Source organism: Onychostoma macrolepis, chromosome 08, assembly GCF_012432095.1.
Source record: "Onychostoma macrolepis isolate SWU-2019 chromosome 08, ASM1243209v1, whole genome shotgun sequence".
In the NCBI taxonomy this organism is placed as follows: Eukaryota; Metazoa; Chordata; class Actinopteri; order Cypriniformes; family Cyprinidae; genus Onychostoma; species Onychostoma macrolepis.
In genome coordinates, this window is record NC_081162.1 from 18,123,412 (window position 1) to 18,144,108 (window position 20,697).

Sequence of the window (20,697 nt, forward strand, 5' to 3'; positions counted from 1 at the left end):
TATGAAACACATATAATCCAAAAAAAACGACTGCGAGAGGCTGAACAGAGTTAATCCTTGTCAGTTGTAATCGATGATATCATCTGCTGCATTAGAGGACTTTAGTACATCTTAACATGGAGGATAACGTATCACTGGCTACAGTCATTACTTAATTAAAAAAAAACATTCAGTGTGGGTTGTTTCATTATGAGCTAAGCAATGCACATTATTTTTTTTACCTATGCAATTAGCCAATAATAAGCAATGGATCATGAAACGGTGGTTGCTTATTGAAAGTTGGTTTATTTGTAGGATGCCATGTCGAATATATATATATATATATATATATATATATATATATATATATATATATATATTTTTTTTATCTCAAAGATTAAACAGGTCAACATTGGACAGAGGAGTGATTTCACAGCAGTTAGCTATCTATTGCTCTGAAATACCCAACAATTTGTAAGATTCTCCACATAATGACCTTCAAGACACAGATTATATGTAATTACATGTGTTGACATTTTTCAGGGAGCTAATCATCTGGAATAAACTGGTAACTCTGAAATGACATAGAACTAACCACACAAGTGGACTCAAAAGCAAAAAAATTCTTGCAAAAGTCGCTTGAGGAGATGCATAAACAACATTCACTAAAATGTGGCAGCGAACTAAATTAACTAGCACGTCTGGGCCCCAAGGACCATCTGCAATGCCAATTGTGTATGTATGTTTTGATGAGGTGTTAGAAAAGCCAGGTGGGGATCCATCATTATTGCTGACATGGGCTGAAGAGGGCAGGCTGCACAGCCAGCAGCCCACAGAATGAGACTGCTATGGATATATATGTATGTGTGTGTGTGTGTGTGTGTGTGTCCCTCTTGCCCATTCTTATTAGAGATCTGCAAAATGACTTATTTTCAAAACCAATAAATTCTCTGCAAATTAGGTTGACTTTAAATTTGCCTGACACAGATGAGATGCAAGTTGATGTTTTAAAGTGTAGCCTATGTATTTAAAGACACGGTGTAGGTAGTACAACGCAATTAAATAAATAAATAAATAATTCAATATTATTTAAATGTTAATTAAATATCTAGTTAATAACTGTGTAATTTTACTAGTAATTTAAGTTGCAAACATTTTTTTAGAAATTAAAGCAAATAGCAATTAAAGACTACATTAAACATTTTAATAATTTTAGTCATTTAATTTTAATAATGCTATGCAAGCTCAGTTACATAAGCAGAAAACACATTTTGTAAGATTGTAAAAACCTTTCGGTAACACTTCACAATAAGGTGCCATTTGTTAACAGTAGTAAATGCATTAGCTAACATTAGCTAACAATGAACAATTTAGTTTTTCAGCATTTATTAATTCTTGTTAATGTTAGTTCATGGTGTATTAACTAATGTTAACAGTGACAACGTTTGATTTTAATAATGTATTAGTAAATGCTAAAATTAACATGAACTAACATTAATAAATGCTGTATTAGCATTGATCATTATTAGTTCATTTTAGCTAATGCATTAACTAATTGTTAACAAATGGCACCTTATTGTAAAGTGTTACCAACTTTTCTTTAGACTATCATGCAATAAACCCCTTCGCACAATAGCAAAGACATTAAGTTAGCAAATAGGTAAAACTTATCAAATTTAAAGACAATTTGGAACAAATACCCAATTGAAATGTTTCTATCACCAATAGGTGAATCTAAAATAAGTGCATGATACTACAGTCACAACCAGGGCCTTCAGTCTGAAGTAATTATGGGTAAAGGTGTCGAGGAGTCTGGATAAGACAGAAACAGCTGGTCTGTGTGCCGCTCCTTCAACCCCTCGATTTCAGATCAGATTTCAGAGTCCCAGATGGAGGGAGAACAGCTGCAGAGGTCTAACAGCAGAGCTTCATACACAGACTGGTACCACTGTCACTAGTGTGAGCAGCCCGGGGGAGATGAGAGAGGATTCCAGAGCAGGCCATCATTCGCACTGCAGTTGAGGAGCAGATGTGACAGGCTAAATCTACTCCGATTAAATCAATCTTCTGCTTACTGACAGGACATTATAAGACAACTCATTGCATATTCTTCAGGAATGCATCCACGATCAACATGATCTCCGAAGACACACATAATTTAAACGCATTTGTTCCCCATATTCTTATGCTACAAGAGGGATGCAGGGACAGGCAACAGACTCATAGGTAGAACACGCGCCAACCCATAAAAATTGTGTCCTGGGTCCTGTGAACTTAAGCTACAGCCCTGTCGTGACATAAAATTACTCACACTGTGATATTACACTTTGGTCATATCCCCAGAGGGACGAATATCTCATTCAGCTGTGAATTTCACTCTCTCGGAGCAGCCTGGCTGCTGTCAATCATGTGATCGAAGCTGTCAATCACTGCAAGAGAGATCCAGTGCTTCATTATTAAGCAAGTGCTAATGGACACCATGACAAATCCAATCTTTTTGCCTAGAGACTGTGCCAATTTATCCATTCCTCCTGCTAACATGTCCGTTTCTCACATTCCCAAGCCCTCAGTCTTGAATGATGAATGGATGAATGAGAGAGCAGAATGAAAGAGATGGTATATGGGTGGGGCTCAGGACTCCAATTACAGAAGAGAAACAGAAATCAAATTCATAAGGCCACGGCCAAGCATCACAGAACCTCTCACACAGCAAGATCTGTGGACACATGTACGATCAAACAAGCCAGAGCACTTGTATTACTACAAAGTAGCTGTTTGGAAGCTGTCATACATGTATTACACAACTGGGATCCCCAGCACAAGTGTATGTGAGAAAGAGAGAGAGAAACTACGTAGTGTTTCCACTCCTCCGCTCTGTTCTGGGTCCCTGGTGAGCCTCTCAGTATGGACTGACTGGAGCACTGTGTCGACAAGAACCAGGGAACAAAGAGAACCTTTCATCAGCTTTATTCTCTCTCCAACTACTGTTGTTTCTCCAACTCTCCTCCTTTCTTTTTTTCCCCTTCTCCCACTATTGCTGTTCTAGGGATTTCGTCAGAGGGCAGAGCCTGACTGTGGCTCTTTTCTTTCTCATATGTTAGGAAACTATGACAGAGAAGTTCACCTTTGTTCCAGGTGCAGCTGTCACCAAAAACAGCTGGGGAGGTTTGGTTGGAGTACAAACATACAAAATATACAAGCTATTAAGAACTTTTCAGCGCTTATCAGTTTTCAAAACACGTGATAACTGGAGCTAGGTTGGGTCACCGGGGCTCTTGCTTGGTGAGGTGTATGTCAGCGGAATGTGGTACAAACATGAACATGCCCAAAACTAGAAACTCAGCAATGAGGATTTAAGCTAATCCTGAACCTGCAGCTGCAAAAATCAACATTAAGACAGTTAATTTTCAACCTATATCAAAAATGTGGCACGATCAAATAACGAGCATGTTTAACTGATAGCACAAACTTGTGGTAGACTCATTAAATAAGCAGAAGGCAGCTGGTGAGGACTGTGGGTGTCTTGAGGTTTTAGTGCTCAGTGAAAAACAGACATGCAACATTCTGCCTGAGTTTGCATTAGTAGACAAATCCCCTGAATCTCAAAACTAGGGCTTGTTTTTAATCTTTATTTAAAAAAAATAAATAAATAAACATTTATTAGTCTTTGTCTCACACACTACTGTTCATATGTTTTTATTTTTTATTTAAAGAAATTAATACTTTTGCATCACTAAATAAAATCTATTTAATATAAAAGATGTTTTGAACTTTCTACTCAAAGAATCCTGAAAAAAAATGCATCAGTTTCCACAAAAATATTAAGTAGCACAATTGTTTACTGTCAACATTGATGATAATAAGATGTAGCATATTAGAATGATTTCTGAAGGATCATGTGACACTGAAGACTGGAGGAATGATACTGAAAATTCTAATTCTAATGACATTTTGAAATATATTAAAACAGAAAATTGTTATTATGAAATTATAATAATATTTCATAATATTACTGCTTTTACTGTAGATGTGATTAAATAAATGCAGCCTTGATGAGCATAAGATACTTCTTTCAAAGCATTAAAAAAAGAATCCAAACTTTTGAACAATAGTGTATAGGTTTTTAGTAAACATACAGCAAGTAAATATTACTGTTATTTATTACTATCTACTGGTATATTGATACATTTAAAGCAGTAAAAATCTAGTTTAAAATCATGTAAAATAACTTGATCACAATTTTATTAAATTATTATATAAATATTTTCAGAGAACAATGAAATATTTTCATTTAGTTCATTAGAGAAAATGATTGTCATCTGTTTTAGTTAGTAAATTCAACAATTTATACAAACACGCATGTATTTTAGAGTAAAGACTGTTGAAAGGCTAATAAATATTGAGCTTTTCTTATTAGCTACATTGTCCATGTTACAGATGGAAAAAGTGGACAGAAACGCAGTGGCATGGGTGCATCATCACAGTAAATAATTTTAGCACTAAAATTACAGTGCTTGACTTCATATTGAGTGGTTAAAAAGCGCTTTGATAGGCAACAATGCAAAGATAATGAAGCCTTTGACGTTACTAATGCAAAGATAATCATATCCTTCACTGGAGGAACCGGGGAGGAGGGCGACTAAGTGTGCACATGCTATCTATGACAATCCCTTTCTCATGGTGCCAAGTTACTCGACGGTCATTTCCCAGAACACAGGACCTCCCATCAACAGCCCAAAATGATCCCTATAAAACTCCCATCAAATAATAAAACACAACATGGACTTTAAATAGCCCTGGACTTTGAGCTTCTGTCTGGGTGTAGCGTGAATTGAACATGTTTCAGAAGTCCCTTGTGCTGTTTATGAGCCAAGTACAGATACGTGAATGAAAATTGGAAGAAATCCAGTTCTGTATGACAGTCCCCGGGGCAGCAAAACCTCTTCACACATCTGACAGAAGTGTCCTGGAATAAAAATGGATTTTGGGTGCCTATTTCCTCAAAGGCTCTCGTCATGTTTACTCATGTTTTAGAGGCCAAACTGAGCCCACAGAGAGTGTGAGGAGTTACGTCATAATGACCACTCACCACAAGGTCAGTCAATACTTTACTGCGCTGTATGGATGAACTGTTTGCCTGTTTACAAGGATAGCCTTAAACTCATTTGCATTTATCATAGTGCCCCAGAAAGAGCCAAAAACATAGTTCAGATTAACTTCCAATTCACTCTGCATTTTCTAAAACAGGGACCGTCTGTTACCAAAATCGGTTGAAGTAACTTATTGCTGTGGACACCAATATTGCATACAATTTTAATATAGGATCTACCCATTGTAATAACACATTTATATGAACTGTAAAAATGTATATTTGGCAAAACTCTGAAAGAAAGTCTAGTAATTAATCCTGCCTAGTGTAATATTGAAATAGTTCAAAGCTGCATCGAAAGCCAAAAAAAGACACATTTAAATGAATCCGTGCTTTATATAAAATCTTTCAAATTAATAAAAAATTATAATACTCCCATAAACATGGGAAGATGCGACATTTTCAGTACTCGTCTTTGCACTAGAGCACTCACCAGTTTGATGGCCACATATTCATTTGTGTAGAGGTTCTTGCCTAGCCGCAGTTCGCCGAAGTTTCCACAGCCGATCTTCTTCCCAACTCTGAAGTTGGGGCCAACCATAAGGACCCCAGAGTTGGTCCCCGTTCCCCGGCCCCCATGTCCAGTCCTACTACTTGCTGTTTTCGACATCCTTTTCCCTTCCTCTGTCTCTCCCTTCCCACCTCTCTTCTCAAAATCCATAAGCTTGTGATACCCTGGCCTCTCCACGGTTACTCCCCTGCCATGCAAAACAGAGAAGTTTCAAAACAACCCCCAGGAAACGTGTGGGGATGGTGGCGAGAAGACAAAACGGGTGAAGGGGTTTAAAAGTGTCTATATACTGATGATTTTTGAAGAGCAGAAACCGATGTCTTCTGCAGACGTGGTGGGTATCACCGAAAGCGTCGTTCTTGCATTAATCCTTCGGTGGATGGGACTCCTTTACAGTATGGTTGCCCTCAGAGTAGCATGCCACTGCCTGAAGCAGGCAGGTTATGCTAGCATACGCACACATACAGACGCGCACACACGCACTCACACATCCACCCACAAACGCTCCTCAACATTGACATACACAATTCCTGCTAGTGGAACCAAAAGAGTGAACGTCCCCTTGTGCTCCTCATGGTTTTGTTGAAGTCAGTCTTGGGCATTAATGTGAACATTCTTCATGTTCTAACACTGCTGCAAGCAGATTCAGACAGAATCAGCATTAACAGGTTTGAGCAGTATAGTCCGTCTTTCTCTGGATACCTGAAAGAAAATGAAAACAGAAACAGAAAACCAGTTAGTATCAATAAATTGATCTTGCACCTTCTTGATATACCAGTCCTTAAACTTCAAATAGAGCCAGTCCCAGAGAAAGATTTCGTATTTATGTAAATCTCTCACTAAAAGTTACATTTGCATGACAGTGCATTTTAATTTTTTTATGCCATATCAGCATTAAAAGCTTTATTCATGACAAAAAAATAAAAAATAAAATAATAAAATATACAATTAATTTTTACAACATTTACACAATAACTATTCAAAATCTTACAGTTTAATATTTGTTTGAAATTCTAAACTTTCCATGAATTTTTAAAGTGTCCTCTACTACCAATGAATAAACATGCAACATATGATAGACAGAAGAATCATGGGATATGCTAAAGAAGACACAAATCCTGTATGACCATGCATTTTTAAGTTAATTAATAATTTTTTAGTTATTTTTTATTGCCATGTCAGCATCAAAGGAGATATATATCTACATATAATTTTTTTTTTTTTTCAAATACACTTCTTACTAAGCAAGAACTATAAACAAATCTTTCAATTTAATGTGATAGAAATTCTGAACTTTTCCTTGCATTTTTAAACAGTCCTCCACTACAAAAAAAATCTACAAGCAGCATATGATGTTAGACAGAGGCATAACGGGATATTCTAAAGCACATACACTAATCCTGGTCCTCAATGTTCTTGGAATCCATTTTCAGATTACCTCAAGGTCTAATAAACCTAATCAATAATAGCAAGAGACAAAGCACTGCATGCTAGACATGATGGGAATGCATCCTCAATGGATAAAGAGACAAATGGTTGTTACTTCAGAAAAAAAAAAAAAGGATCACGCAGTCACAGTTTTGGCAATCTAAGCAATAGGAGCCCAATTATGACACTACACCAACAGATTTTGCTGGTCTGCCTCCAAGTCATGAGATTTTTTCAAAGTGTGGAGAACAGAACGGTTGAGAATTACAAGCCTAACAGTGCCCGTATCAGTTTCCAATTCCAACAGGAACTTTGACGACACCTGTGCGGTTGATAATGGAGAGGGGAAGCGGTGTAGAAGGTCAGAGATCTCTGTTGCACACCACCCCCCTCTCCCATCCAGGGTCAGCACTGCTGTTAATGTAAATGGAAAAGAAAGTCGGAGTAGGTAATGCAAGAACTATTGGAAAGACGGACGCGCTTTCCTTCAGAAAATGCACTTAAAACGATCAATGGCAGCCTGACTGGCTGTAAAAGGATACCAGACAAGAGCTGATGAGCAATATACAATCAGCTCTGCAGAAAAACATCTTTGGCACTTTATTGGGGGGGATTTTCACTACTTAATTTCAACATCCAAGGCTCTGTGTTCAGCAAGTGACAAATGCGTCAGAGCTTCAATGCATTAGATTATTAATGCACGGCTCATTTTTCTAGTCCGAGGAAATTATAATACTTTAGCCTGTGCAAAAAGAATTATGAAAAATGATGCCCTGTCATTCAGCAAAATAAATGCATCACCAATCATGTCGGCTTAGCTTTTATAACAATTACAGGGGGTGCTGGACAGCCGTTTAGAAAAGAGACTGAATTTCCATACATCAACTCTCAATGTAAGAAGAATCAATCATTAAAGCAAACACAATCTTAATTGCACACTGTAGAAGCTACACAAAGGTGAATAATAAACACAGGATTACATAAGGCATTTAACAAGCACCATAATGATCTTAATCTATAGTCTGAAAATATGAATAACTTCAAGGAAAGCAAGCGACAGTTTCGTCAGGGCTGGCAGTCATGTCTTCCGATGGTCTGTTGGTCGCAACCCCACACGGTACCATAAAAATGCTGATTACAAGCTCATACAAGGACGAAATAGAAAAGAGTCAAAAAGGGATCGGATATAATTACAACATCTGTGGACAAGAACTAGTGTACAAGTACTGAATATGGGGCTACTAAGATCAGAAGCATCTTATCAATGAATGACGTTTAACTAAGACACACACTGCAGATACTGACTGAATCTGGCTTCAGTTTCATATTTAAAGAATGATATACAACAGATTAAGGAATGAATCTCACAGATAACACAAGAACATCGTCATAAAAAACACCTGATGCAAAAGTGCATCAGATAAAGCCAAAATGATGACCATAATACCATATAATCTGGAATTAAAAGTGCCTGACTAATAGTGGATGCCAAGTTAGTGCTCACAGCTGTTTTGAGTCACTCTGCCTAAAAGAAGATGAGATAAGCCAGCTAACAACCCATTTACGACTTATTTCAAAGCAAGAAGAAACTAGGTTTCAACATAACAACGTTGACAGCACAGTTCAACTTTGTGTTTTAGCTTTCAAACAGGAAATATGCAAGTGTTAGAGGCCATGTAAAAACCAAGACATACTTCTACTTCTCAGATGGGCAAAAGAGAGAAGCTGGTGCCATAAAACTGTTGATCTATAAGGCCTTGTGTGGTGTTGATTTGGACAAAGAGCAAGAAAGAGAGCTGCCCGGTCATTTATTTCCTAAAGCACAGTGTGATTTTCCATACTAATTTGTTCAGACTCTATGTGAAACTGTGAGATACAGTTTAACACTCCTCTTGTTTGCTGTCTGACACACTTCTAGTCTGATAACGACTAGAAGTGGACAACTCAATTTTGAAATGTAAATCATGGTTTATAATATCTGTCAAAAAATTAAGCTACATTAATCCTCACCTCCTCGTGAGCTTAATACCTTAATGTTTTTACATTACATAGATGGATAAATTGGCGATGACGCCCTTGACATAAGAGATTTCCATATCAACGTCTAAAATGTCAAATAAAATATATTTACATCAGATCTGGCAGAGAAAGTGTATCTCATCCGTCCATAAATGTTTTATTTCATAACGAAGTGTCAATCCTAGGAAGCTTCCTATTCTGGCCTAGCAAAAAAATACATTCTTAAGCACGCCTTTAACATTAAATATGTCTTTAAAGGCATTCAGACTATTTTCTTTGAGCCGTCTTCTTGGCCAGTCGCTTAAAAACGTCTTTAAAATGAGTAGCTGTCTAGCTGAGCCGTCAAATATTAACTAAATACACTTCGAAATGTATTTTGTTTTACATCTAAAGCTAAACAGATTCCCTACAGTATCCGAAAAGGGAAGGAAATACCGACAAACCAGCTAAACAACTCCGAGCCTTGTTAGACAAACATGACAATAATCCTCCACAAATGAACTAGCTTAGCAACCCACCGGCTAGGCTAACATCATATTAGCCGTTTAGCAGCGAACCTTTCAGTCTTTCGATTAAAACGAGCAGGGGAATGTTTTTAATTAGGAAACATAAAGATGTTTTTACCTGCGTGTGAGTTCCCTATGTAGTACGCCGCGACATGGTCCTTTATTTATGCTCTGAAAAGTGATTTAATTTCCCTCTAAAGACTAGCCCGGCTTCGCTGTTGTCTCTTTAAGCCTACCGTTTCGGTGAGCGAAGCCCCGGCGTCACCCGACACTCCCATTGCTGTGGATACGCTCTCAAAAGTGCGTAGATAGATTAGTGAATATGCGGCTGTGCTATCGCGCGCAACAGAAGCTCCCTACCGTCCCCACCTGGAGAAGAACTCTAATATTCAACAGTTGAGGGGTTCTTTACTGGAAACACTGGAGTTAGCTTTTGAGAAAGAATTTACTAGGATTCGTTTTAGTTTGAACGAGGATGTGTAAATGTTTAGGTGATACCTTGAATGGAAAAAGCTGGAGATGACAAGGCTGTGATTAGGTTTCTGCGTTGAGTCCATTGTCAAAAATATAAATTAAGCTACTGGAAATTATATTTTAAGATTTTAATTCTCACTTTATTTATGAACTGGAAAACAGACCGGTTTTGTATATATGTTAGAGAGACAAAGTATAGGCTATATCTCTTTTACCCATTAAGGTCAATTTAGTAAATCTTTATACTGAAAAAAATGAAAATAAAATAAAAATATAGGCTATTTTAAATAATATATAAATAGTAATAGTAATATATACATTATAAAATATGTATATAATGTAGATGTTTTATATAGTTTTACAAGATGTAAATAAACATATTCTGTATAAACTATATAAATACTTTAGCCTACATTTTTTTCTTTACTAGAAGTATAGAAATGCTCACTCTTTCTCTTTATTGAAATTATTCAACTTATTGATTCTCATTCATGTCCTTTCAACAGCACACTAGCCATGATAAATTGTATAATGTACACTGTAAAAAGTGATAAGTTGACTTAACTTAAAAAAAACTGACGTAAATTTTAATCATTTTTAAGTAAATGATCATTTTAAAAAAAATTAAAAAGTGAATTGTCAAGTTCACAACATTTTTTTTTTTAAATGATCATTTACTTAATCATTTTAAGGCAACGGGTTTCCTCATTTTTTTTAAGTTAAGTCAACTTATCACTTTTTACAGTGTAATCAAAATATGACCATATTCATAAACATGTAAACACATTCAGTGATAGGTAACTGTGGCTATCATTCATATAAATATGAATTATGGTCATAATTTTAGCTATAAATGAAAATGTACAAGTGCACACAATAAAAAAAAATTAAGCTTTTGCTACTTAAATGTTAATGCTGCTGAGAACGCTCCACATTTGGCAAAATTATTTATTGCGGTGACATAAATTATGAAAACCAAATGTGCAATCCCATAATTAGGTTACACAGAAGTCATGATGCAAGCTGCATAAAACAGATTCAGATGTTTTTCATGTTTATTTGTATTCAAAATGATCATATGTTCATAAAAATCTACAAAGTGCTCAAATATGTATGTGCAACACAACATTTTTTCTCAACAATGCTCTAAGCTATGCATGGAAGTTCACAAAAAAGCCAGTTTGTACAAATACAATCAAAACCAATTAATGAAAGTTACAGAAAAAAATCTAAATCAAAACCCTTCTGTTATTCTGAGAGTAAAAGTTACGAAGTTGTGGTGGGGGGAGGCACACAAGAACACCTGTTCCCTCTTCACATCCTAATGAGGACAACTGGCTCAGTGAGCTTTAGTCGTTGGTGGCTAAATGTCCAAGTGGTGGTGAACCATAGATTTAGAATGACAGGCAGACCGAAGCATGAGATTGTTGCATTTCTCCAGTGGCACGAGATTGATGGCTGTGCTGTGCTGCTGTTGCATAACAGGCAAATATGTAGAAGAGAAAGGCAGACCTGCAGACAGCAGCCCAAGTGCATGAGGCATTGGTTGTTGGTAGTGTTCTCCAGTAACGAATGGAAGAACAGCAGAGGAGTGCAGTCTGGGGTGGGAATGACGGTGATTAGAGTCTGATGAGGAAGGAATGGTGTTGTTTTCCCTAAAAGAGGATTGAGATTTTGAATTAGAGCCTTTCTCCTGGTCCTTCACCAATTCTTTCCGTTGTTTACTAGCAGGATGATGCACTTGGCTTTCTTCTTTAGAAAGGGGTGCGAAGCGTTGACCTTTTCTAAATTTGGCACGTCTGTTTTTGAACCACACCTGAGGAAACATGTTTTGTTAATCTAAGATGTTTTCAGTAGCACTTTTAAGTTCTAAATTTATTCTAATATTTAGAAGTATTTTGCTTGTTGGACACTGCAGATGTTAATGTGGCCCTCACCTGGATACGGGCTTCTGGGAGGTTGATGCAGACTGCTAGTCTCTCTCTCATGCCCACATCTGGATACTGGGTTTGCTGAAAAGCCTTTTCGAGGGCTTGTAACTGGGACACACTGAAGGCAGTGCGACTGCGACGCTGCTTTTGCTGGTTCCCGTAGCGTGCCTCAAGGATGAGTTCTAAATGAAGGAGATATTTATTACTTGCTTCATTTCAGGATACCAGAGTTAATATAGTTAACTAAAACTAGAACTGAAACTAAAATGAAAACAATTAAAAAACTGAAAAAGAAAAAAAACAAAACAAAAAAAACTTTTTCAACATAATTTCAGCATAAGTTTCATTTTAATTCCATTTAACTTCATGTACTAAAATAACTAGAAATAAAACTGAAATAAGAATAATAAAAAACTAAATAGACATTTTACAAAACTACTATGACAAAAACAAAAACAATTGCTTGTTTAACTAAAATTAAAACGAAAAATATAAACATTACAAACATTAATAATAATAATAATAAATAAATAAATTATAAATGAAATATCAATAAAATGAAAGTTAGTGAAAACTATAAAAATACTAAATTAACACTGCATGATGCTTAACATTATTGTGCATGTAACATGCTAAATAGGACTCAAAAATGTCTAAAAAATCCCCATGAAAATAAATTTTTTTATTTTGAAATAAACAAAGTTTTATTAATTTTAAGCATTATAATTTACCTTTTTTGGTGCACTATTTTTAGGTCAACGTTTGTAGTCTTTTTTTTGTTGTTGTTGTTATTAAGTAGCCTAAATAAATTTATGATAGTGGTGTAAAATTACATTTTAAACTGTAATTTTAAAACTGTATTATACAAAATAAAAGCCCTTTCAAAGGTGGGCCCACTGTATATTTTTTAAGAAATTTATTCACAATAGTAAAAAAGCATATTTATTGGAAAAACCTATTTTTTTATAATAAAAAAACAAAAGGAAATCCCGCACACTACCAGTACTTGCAAAAGTACAAAAGCAGTTTTATTGACGTTTCGGTCTCATGACCTTCATCAGGTGTTTTTTTTTTGTTTGTTTGTTTTTTTTTTTTTTAATATAAGTTTTTTTTTACTTTTTTGTCTTTTTATCCTACACACCTATACATTATCTGCATTCTGCAGGTGTGCAATGATTGATTGTTAATTGTTTTTAAAGTAACAAATCAGAAGTTACAATTTTATAAATGCAGCATTTACTCTACTTAAAAGTCAAGGGCAACTCACCTGCCAGGCGCTCCGCGACAGTGAATGTCTGCATGGACGCCGGACTGGCCGCTGAATGAAGCTGATACTGCTGCGCCATCTGCTGGTGAGCCTCGTGAAATAACGAGTTGACGCGTTGCAATGAAAAAGGCCCCTGGCCATTTCTTGGTCCACAGAAATAAACAGAATTCATTCTGCTGGCTGAGAATATAGAATTTATAAGTATGACTTAAAATAAAAAATAAAAAAATAAATTTATCAAACATTTTCTATAAATAATAAAAAATAATGAACACTTACTTACGACCTTCAGTGAACTGTGGAATGATGATCAGTTGCAAAAAACTGACATTTAACCGGAAAAATGAGGTAAAGTATGCGTAACTTTTTTACTCCTGTGATACTAAAATCCCAAAGGAAACATTTCACAAAAGCTGCTAAATTCCCCAAAAATATTACAGTAAAGTTTGTTGGTAAGGCAGACCAGTAATGCTCCACGTCGACTGTGGTTTAGGTCCTCTCCAGCTCAGTTTCCACTATTTAAGAGGCATTAACTTCAGCTTCCTTCAACCATTAGCCAATAGAAAGAAAGGTATTAGCCTGGATTAGGTGGGATGAGGGAGAGAAAGGGGGGTTTGGGGGCTCAAGTTTTTTGAAACTATTGAACTTGGGAGATTTAGGCAAAGCATCTCCCTTCAATGAGCGGGCATTGCACTCCCCCCCTTTAAAACAATTAAAACAATGTGGTCGGCTAATCTCTGGGGTTGGGCAGATTAAAATAACAGCCTTTGATTGTCCGTTGTTCTCTTCCTTCTTTCTCCACCGTTCCCCAGCTTTTGTTAGTATTAACTCCAAGGGGGGGTGTTTGCTTGGCTGGTTTGTTTTGCTAACTGGACCCATATTTTGCCCAGAAAATGTCAACTTGAGAATGCACTCTGGAAGTGGCCTATTAGGCTAATTTCTTAGGGCTAAATGTACCAGAAATCTTTCCTTCTGATCAAATCCTCTCCAAAAAAAAAAAAAAAAAGACGGATTTGAGCTATTAGCATTTGAAAATAAATAAAATACTCAATAAAATGAAAGACACATGGGATAAACAAAGAAATTTGCAGCCGGTGGTGTCAAAACTGGTTGTAATGGCACAATGAGACAGTTATGAAGCAAACCGAATGTCACTCCTTGTCATTATCCCATCATCCGTCTCTCAACACCCTCTCTCATGAGCTCAAGCAGCAGTTTAGCTCCAGCTGAAACCTCAGTCACCTCAGATCAGATCATCCTCAGTAAAACTGCAGCCGAGCGGCTGGGAGCGGCTCAGGAGGTTCAGAGATGTAAATTCTGCTAAATCCTGACACTGTGCAGCTCAGGGCCAGGAAGGCGAGGCATGTGGAGAGCTAGATTATGTTTCCCACGAGTATCAGGGCAGTTGCACACTCCTCGGTGTGTGTGTGTGTGTGTGTGTGTGTGTGTGTGTGTGTGTGTGCGTGTCCCAGAGGGCAACACAGGAACCAAGACAGCAGGCAGGCAGGAGCTGGGCTGCACTGGCATGAGACTGGCACACAAACACAGCCTTCACCTCACATTTGGCTCACTTTCTTGCTGGATAGGTTTGTTTGTTTGTATTCAGACAGTCATGGAATTCCAGGCTTTATTAGAAAAGCAGATTTACACAATGAGATCTCTTTATATCTTTACACAAGTCTTTCACTATCTGGATTATTATGGAAATGTTAATGAAATGCAAGTGCAGCTATGTACTTGATGAATACGCTGATTATTCCTTTAGTACTGTTTGTCTGTTTAATAGGTTTCATAGTAACTAAAAATGCATTTTGATGTTTTAAATGTTTTAAGGACACATTAAATTGATAAATACATAAGTTACATTTTAATTTCAAATAAATGCTGGGTTTTTTTTTGTTTCTGTTCTACAAAAATCCATTAAAAAAAATCACAATTTCCACAAAAATATTATTCTTAATATAAATATTAATATAAGCAGCACAAATATGAATAAATATTGTATTAATATTTCACAACATTACTGTTAGCCTGGATGAGCATAAGAGACGTTAAAATCTTACTAACCCCAATTTTTGGAAACATACATGAATTTATTTTGAATATTTAAGAAAACATATTTGAATTTATATTGTGTTTGTCTTACTGACAAGTGAAATCGGTCTCCTGTAATTATTTAAAACAGTTAATAAAAATGTAACAGTCAATCTTTAAAACATCTACATATAACTAGCAGTGTCAAACAACCATTGCTGAATTTAATTAGGAATTTATTACAGTTAAATATGGGAACTTTTGTATTTTTGTACTTTTTAAACTTAATACAGTAAAGTTTCGATACTGTTCAAATACTTGAACTTAAATATATCTTTAAACTTGAATATGCACAACTATATATATATATATATAGATAGTTGTGTAATATATAAATATTTGTTGGTGGAAGAAAGCCAGTTGTTGAATGTCTTTAAAACAGATTTTATGCTTTACATCATTGCAAGTCTTTTTGGCTTCAAATGGCAACAGCTCATCTAGACCAAGACTTTCTACACTTCTGATATATTCACACCTGACTGACCTTTCAAACCATCATGGAATTGTGCTGAACTTTTTCTCCGTGTTCAAGGCTCTGCTTTTTTCTCCCTTTGCGATGTTCTTGCCTGTCAAGCTGTATTAGTGTCCGCTCAAAATAAGTCATTTAGAAGAACCTTAGCTGAGCAGCCTCTGAACCCCATTAAAAGCTTGGAGCTCAGAGCCCAGAAGCCTTTGTCTCTTCAGCCTGCAGGATTAGTGGAGATTTGCTGCTAAGAAAAAAAAGTAGTTATTTCATGGCACTTTCATGATGAAACCTGGCCAAAGCTGTGTTGGCTGGGAGGATTAGAGCCACACAAAGACGCTGGTTGTGTGTGACCCCCTCCCCGAAAACCACCGTCCCGGTGCAGTGCCCCCTCCAAACCCCAAACACACACCATCCCCACCTCATAACTCCGGCTCAGTCCGTAATGAGAGCTGCGTTTTCATCTCCAGCCCACTAAAATTGCGTTTCGGCTTTACCCCGACCCACTCGACGGCTTTAAAGAGACCACAAAGTGGTGGATGCATCTGGAATTTTCTCATTCATATGTTTATTTACATAGGTGTAATTGGATGCAAACCCATTAGTTTGTCTTAGTGGCCAGTTATAGTCAAGCTTTGGAGGTTTAGGTCCTGTCTGTAGAATTTAAGGGGTTTAGAGGATGTGTGCTAGTGGATCCACTTACAAAGACAGATTAGCAGCATTTAAAACACAGGCCAAACTAGAGTAAACTCATTACAGAGTTTCAACCCCATAAAATAGCTTCAGATTTTGCTTAATATCACTATGTTTAAGTTTTTCATAAACACACTTTTTCCAAAAGCAAAAAGAAAGAACGGGTATTTAGGAAACCTAAGTATCTAGAACAGAAATTGGCCTTTCATATTTAACTCTTTTATTCTTGGGTGCTGCTTTTAACCCACTTAGAGAACAATTTCACACTTTTGAAAAGTCTTAGCACCTTATTTAAAGGGTTAAGGCCACATCGCAATACTAAAGGTGAAAGGGATGCATTTTTAAACTCCACTGCACTGATTTTTCCATTGTTTTTCTATATAAACATGCACTAGATGGACGTGTTTGACGAACTAAGCATTCTAAAAACACAGTTCAAAAACTGAAGTTTAACTATTAAAAAGCCCTTTTTTTCATTCCATTACCCTGCATCTCGTTTTTTAAAACAGTTGAAAATAAGTTGAACTTAAAGTGTTTCTAGACCTTACGTTTTCTTTCACGTCTCGTGTTTTTCAACACAAAACACATTTTTCAAGTCATGTTTTTTAAAAGCTAAACATTTTAATGAAAAAAGTAAGGTCTCAAGCTGAGCTTAACTTATTTTAACTCATTTTTATATCAGTCTTTCATGTGCAAGATGCTGCAAAAGACAAACACATCAAACATGTCCGTCTAGTACATGTTTACATATTAGAAAAACAAACATGTTGAGAAAATCAATGCAGTGGGAAAAAAATGCATTCTGTGTGAACGGCCCTTTTAGGACGTAACAGGCAGTTGTTCAGCAAAACTGAACAGAGCTTGCCTTGTTAAATATTCATGAGGTTTGCACGAAAACTTTCACGAATTGTGTTCAACGTTATAAGGAAGTGATGGAAAACATGTTGTGTAAATGAAGACGACATCATTTTATTATTATTATTATAATTACTATTTATATGATGCAAGACAAGTCACTCGCTGTGTTCATCCAATCAATGATTGAGACAATGCAAATATGCATATAAGAATGCAAACCTGGGATTTATGAATGTACAGTGTGATATAATATAACTCCAGTAACATAGCCCAGGATAAATATTAAACTGTGTGAAATGTAGAAAGAAAAATAGCCCAGGAATGCAAGAAATCTAAATTTTAGTGAGTGTTTGAGGTTCTAGTTGCACTTAATTTGGAGTATTAGGAAACTTTTGCACTTTTGTACTAAAGAATGGCCTTCATGAGCAGAATTAGACCTTTTATCTCAATGGAGTTTCTAAAGCTGCAGCTAACTGAAAGCGTTTTAATATGATTTGGATTGGTTTAAAACTACAGGGGGGCTCTAGAGAAGGACAGAGGGGGTTCATTTAGCCTTTTGAGAGGTTTTGTTTACAGGTCCTGTTTAACAGATGTTGGAGTGAGCAGCAGAATGCTCTGCCTTTCTTTAATTACTTATCAATAGTGGAAATTTGTATTGACAAGCGCCTGTCAAGAGGAGAGCTTTGTAGTTGTCAGTTATCTGAGAGAGAGCCGCTTAACCAAGAGGCCCCTCGGACACTCGCTGGATCGATCCCAGCGCGGCACAATTGGCTCTCCGGGCAGCTCTGTGTGGACAGGAGTGTGTGAGGGGGGCCTTAGGAGAAGTGCTGTGGGACTAAAGACTTCTTCATAGGGGGAAATCGATGTGGCTAGCTTGGCCTCTGACCCTGCGCAGTGAGGGTCTAGAAGCGTGAGGTCAGCAGCACAGTTTAAGCTCCAGTAAGAGGCACCCAGTGATATTCTCAAAAGAGCCTCTGAACACGCAAACACAAAAGCTATCGAGCTCCAAAAAAACTAAACGCACTGCAGGAGTAAAACGTGCACCAGATGTTTAACCCAGATAATGAACTGATCCTTACTTATCAACTGTTTATCTACCAGTTAACTCATGAACACCCGTTCTTATGAAATTCCATAAAAAACATGGATGAAGGCGTTTTAAACGATGACATCTTGAAATATAGCAAACTTTACATTGACATTTTAAAAACTGTAAAAACTTTCATTTTAGCTAAAACCTTTGCTATATTTCATATCTATCTATATATCTATCTTTTACAAGTTAAAATTTGAAAATTAAAACCAATTAATTGCAAAACAATGCAATTAACATGCTGAGGAAGTTTTCATGGCCAAATAAGTCCAGTAAGATCTCCTCTTTAAGATTTATCAGAGAAATATTAGTAAAAGTTAAAACAAATCTCTGAGATCAACAAATAGAAAATAATCTAGAATAAAATAACTATCCCAAACTGCTTAACACACAACAAACACCCGTTGCGTGCAAATTCAAAAATAAGAACGATATATAACAATATAGGTTGATAGTGATTGATTCGGTGATCTTTCAGCACAGATTGAGTGTATAAATAATTACAAAACAAATATATATTTGTTTTACAGATATGGACCCAATGATAAAAAACAAACAAACTACACCATGTTTTGAAATAAAGTGTTAACAGTTGATCAAATCTGGATTAGAAATCTAATATACAAAACAGAGATGTGGATGTTACACACTGACATGAATCTGCACTAAGACCATATTAACCAAAGACAAGCCTCAGACACTCAAGTCAACACTTTTTTGATCTCTGTGGACCTAATCAAAACCTATTCAACCAGACCATGGCACAAGTCTGGCTTATCTTAAGCCTAATGGATCAATATTGGAAATAACTGGAGGATCAATCACCTAATTAGGTGACAAGATTTTACAATGAGCTAATGGCATATAATAAGCAGTTCTTTTGGGTTTGGAGGTGTTGACCGATTTTACTTAATCTTGCTTGGTGCTTATTGATGCTCACAAAAAGCATATCATAATATAAACAGAGTCTTATCATATAAAAATGTATGAATGTCATTTCATTAGATGACTAAATATCAAACCAAATGGCAAAAACACTACCATTTGGCCATGAGTGTCTCTCCTCTTCTCTAGTGACCCCAGCAGTCAAAGGTGATCAGAAGAGCAACTGATCGAACTTGATAATGAACAAGATTTTAAGCTGTTTCACTGCACATGCTCAGATCTTTAAATCACTCAATAAACACAGTGAGAGCTGCCCCCCTTCCCGGCCACCCGGACATTGTGCGAGATATTGATCCTGCCGCAGTTTTTAATACCTGGGGTCCGGGACTGTGACATGAGATGGCTGGGGCCCAGGGTAAACACATGGGCCTGGGGTGAGCGAGATACAAAAGACCTCCCCTCTATGCCTCCACAGGCTCTTTGTGTCATTTTGTTGTCCGAGAAAACAGCTGCTGAAGAAAGAGTTCTTAGTCAGGCACCTGCTGGAAAAGATCTCATATATAGACATACAAAATAACTGGAGGAAGATGGTGAAGTGGAACAGACAGGTTAGGATAAAAGATCAGAGAATATTCTCAAAGACTTGACATCTGTGTGTGTTTAGAAATTTAGTTGGACGTATTCACCTGTCCATTTGCTGCTGAAATACAAATGCTGACACACACACACACACACATATATATATATATATATATATATATATATATATATATACAGTTTGGGATCAGTATGTTTTTTTAAGGTCTCTTATGCTCACCAAGGATGCATTTATATGATTAAAAATACAGTAAAAACAGTAATAATGTGAAATAGTACAATTTAAAATAGATTTTCTATCTTATTATACTTTGAAATGTCATTTATATTCCTGTGATTTCTATCCCATTAATAGAAAGTTCCACACCATTTATTAAAAACAGAATTTTTGGATTATAAATAAAACTTAATATATAAAAGTCTTCACTGTCACTTGTATACAATGTAATGCGTCCTTGCTATATAAAATAAATTAATTACATACACATACACACACACACATACACATATACATATTATATATATATATATATATATATATATATATATATCAATCGATACTGACACCAAACTTTTAAATGGCACTGTTATGTATTTACTTTTTTAAATATGTAATACTTTATGTATAATGATAAATACAGTCATGGCCAAAAATATCAGCACCCTTGGTAAATATGATCAAAGGAGGCTGTGAAAATTAATCTACATCGTTAATCCTTTTGATCTTTTATTTTAAAAATTCACAAAAAT

At 36.2% G+C, this 20,697-nt stretch overlaps 2 protein-coding genes across 4 annotated transcripts in view; both read right to left on the minus strand.

Annotated features, from left to right (window-relative positions):
• The window catches only part of csnk1g2b (casein kinase 1, gamma 2b), a 32,981-nt gene extending 23,046 nt beyond the window's left edge, over positions 1 to 9,935 (minus strand). Inside the window, exons 1-3 of one of the 3 annotated variants that reach the window (XM_058784551.1) lie at positions 9,711 to 9,847; positions 5,930 to 6,341; positions 5,562 to 5,826 (exon numbers count right to left, since the gene is read on the minus strand). In XM_058784551.1, coding sequence (XP_058640534.1) covers positions 5,562 to 5,789 — 228 coding nt within the window. In that variant the 5' untranslated portion in view covers positions 5,790 to 5,826; positions 5,930 to 6,341; positions 9,711 to 9,847. Of the gene's footprint in view, positions 1 to 5,561; positions 6,342 to 9,710 lie in introns of those variants that run through there. The other 2 variants (XM_058784550.1, XM_058784552.1) reach the window with 2 other exon arrangements.
• Positions 9,936 to 11,229: 1,294 nt separating this feature from the next.
• Positions 11,230 to 19,748, minus strand: zgc:101100 (uncharacterized protein LOC445169 homolog). The gene is made up of 4 exons (XM_058785689.1): positions 19,725 to 19,748; positions 13,265 to 13,444; positions 12,004 to 12,179; positions 11,230 to 11,882 (listed from the first exon to the last, which is right to left on the minus strand). Exons 1-4 carry the CDS (start codon positions 19,744 to 19,746, stop codon positions 11,430 to 11,432), a joined length of 831 nt encoding a protein of 276 aa, XP_058641672.1. The 5' UTR covers positions 19,747 to 19,748; the 3' UTR covers positions 11,230 to 11,429.
• Positions 19,749 to 20,697: the final 949 nt, after the last annotated feature.

Coding starts and splice junctions, on each gene's coding strand:
- zgc:101100 (XM_058785689.1), bottom strand. CDS start 19,746: ATGTCACAGTCCCGGACCCCAG. Junction 12,180..13,264: donor TGTCGCGGAGCGCCTGGCAG/GTGAGTTGCCCT, acceptor TCCTTCATTTAG/AACTCATCCTTGAGGCACGC. Junction 11,883..12,003: donor TCCCAGAAGCCCGTATCCAG/GTGAGGGCCACA, acceptor ATGTTTCCTCAG/GTGTGGTTCAAAAACAGACG.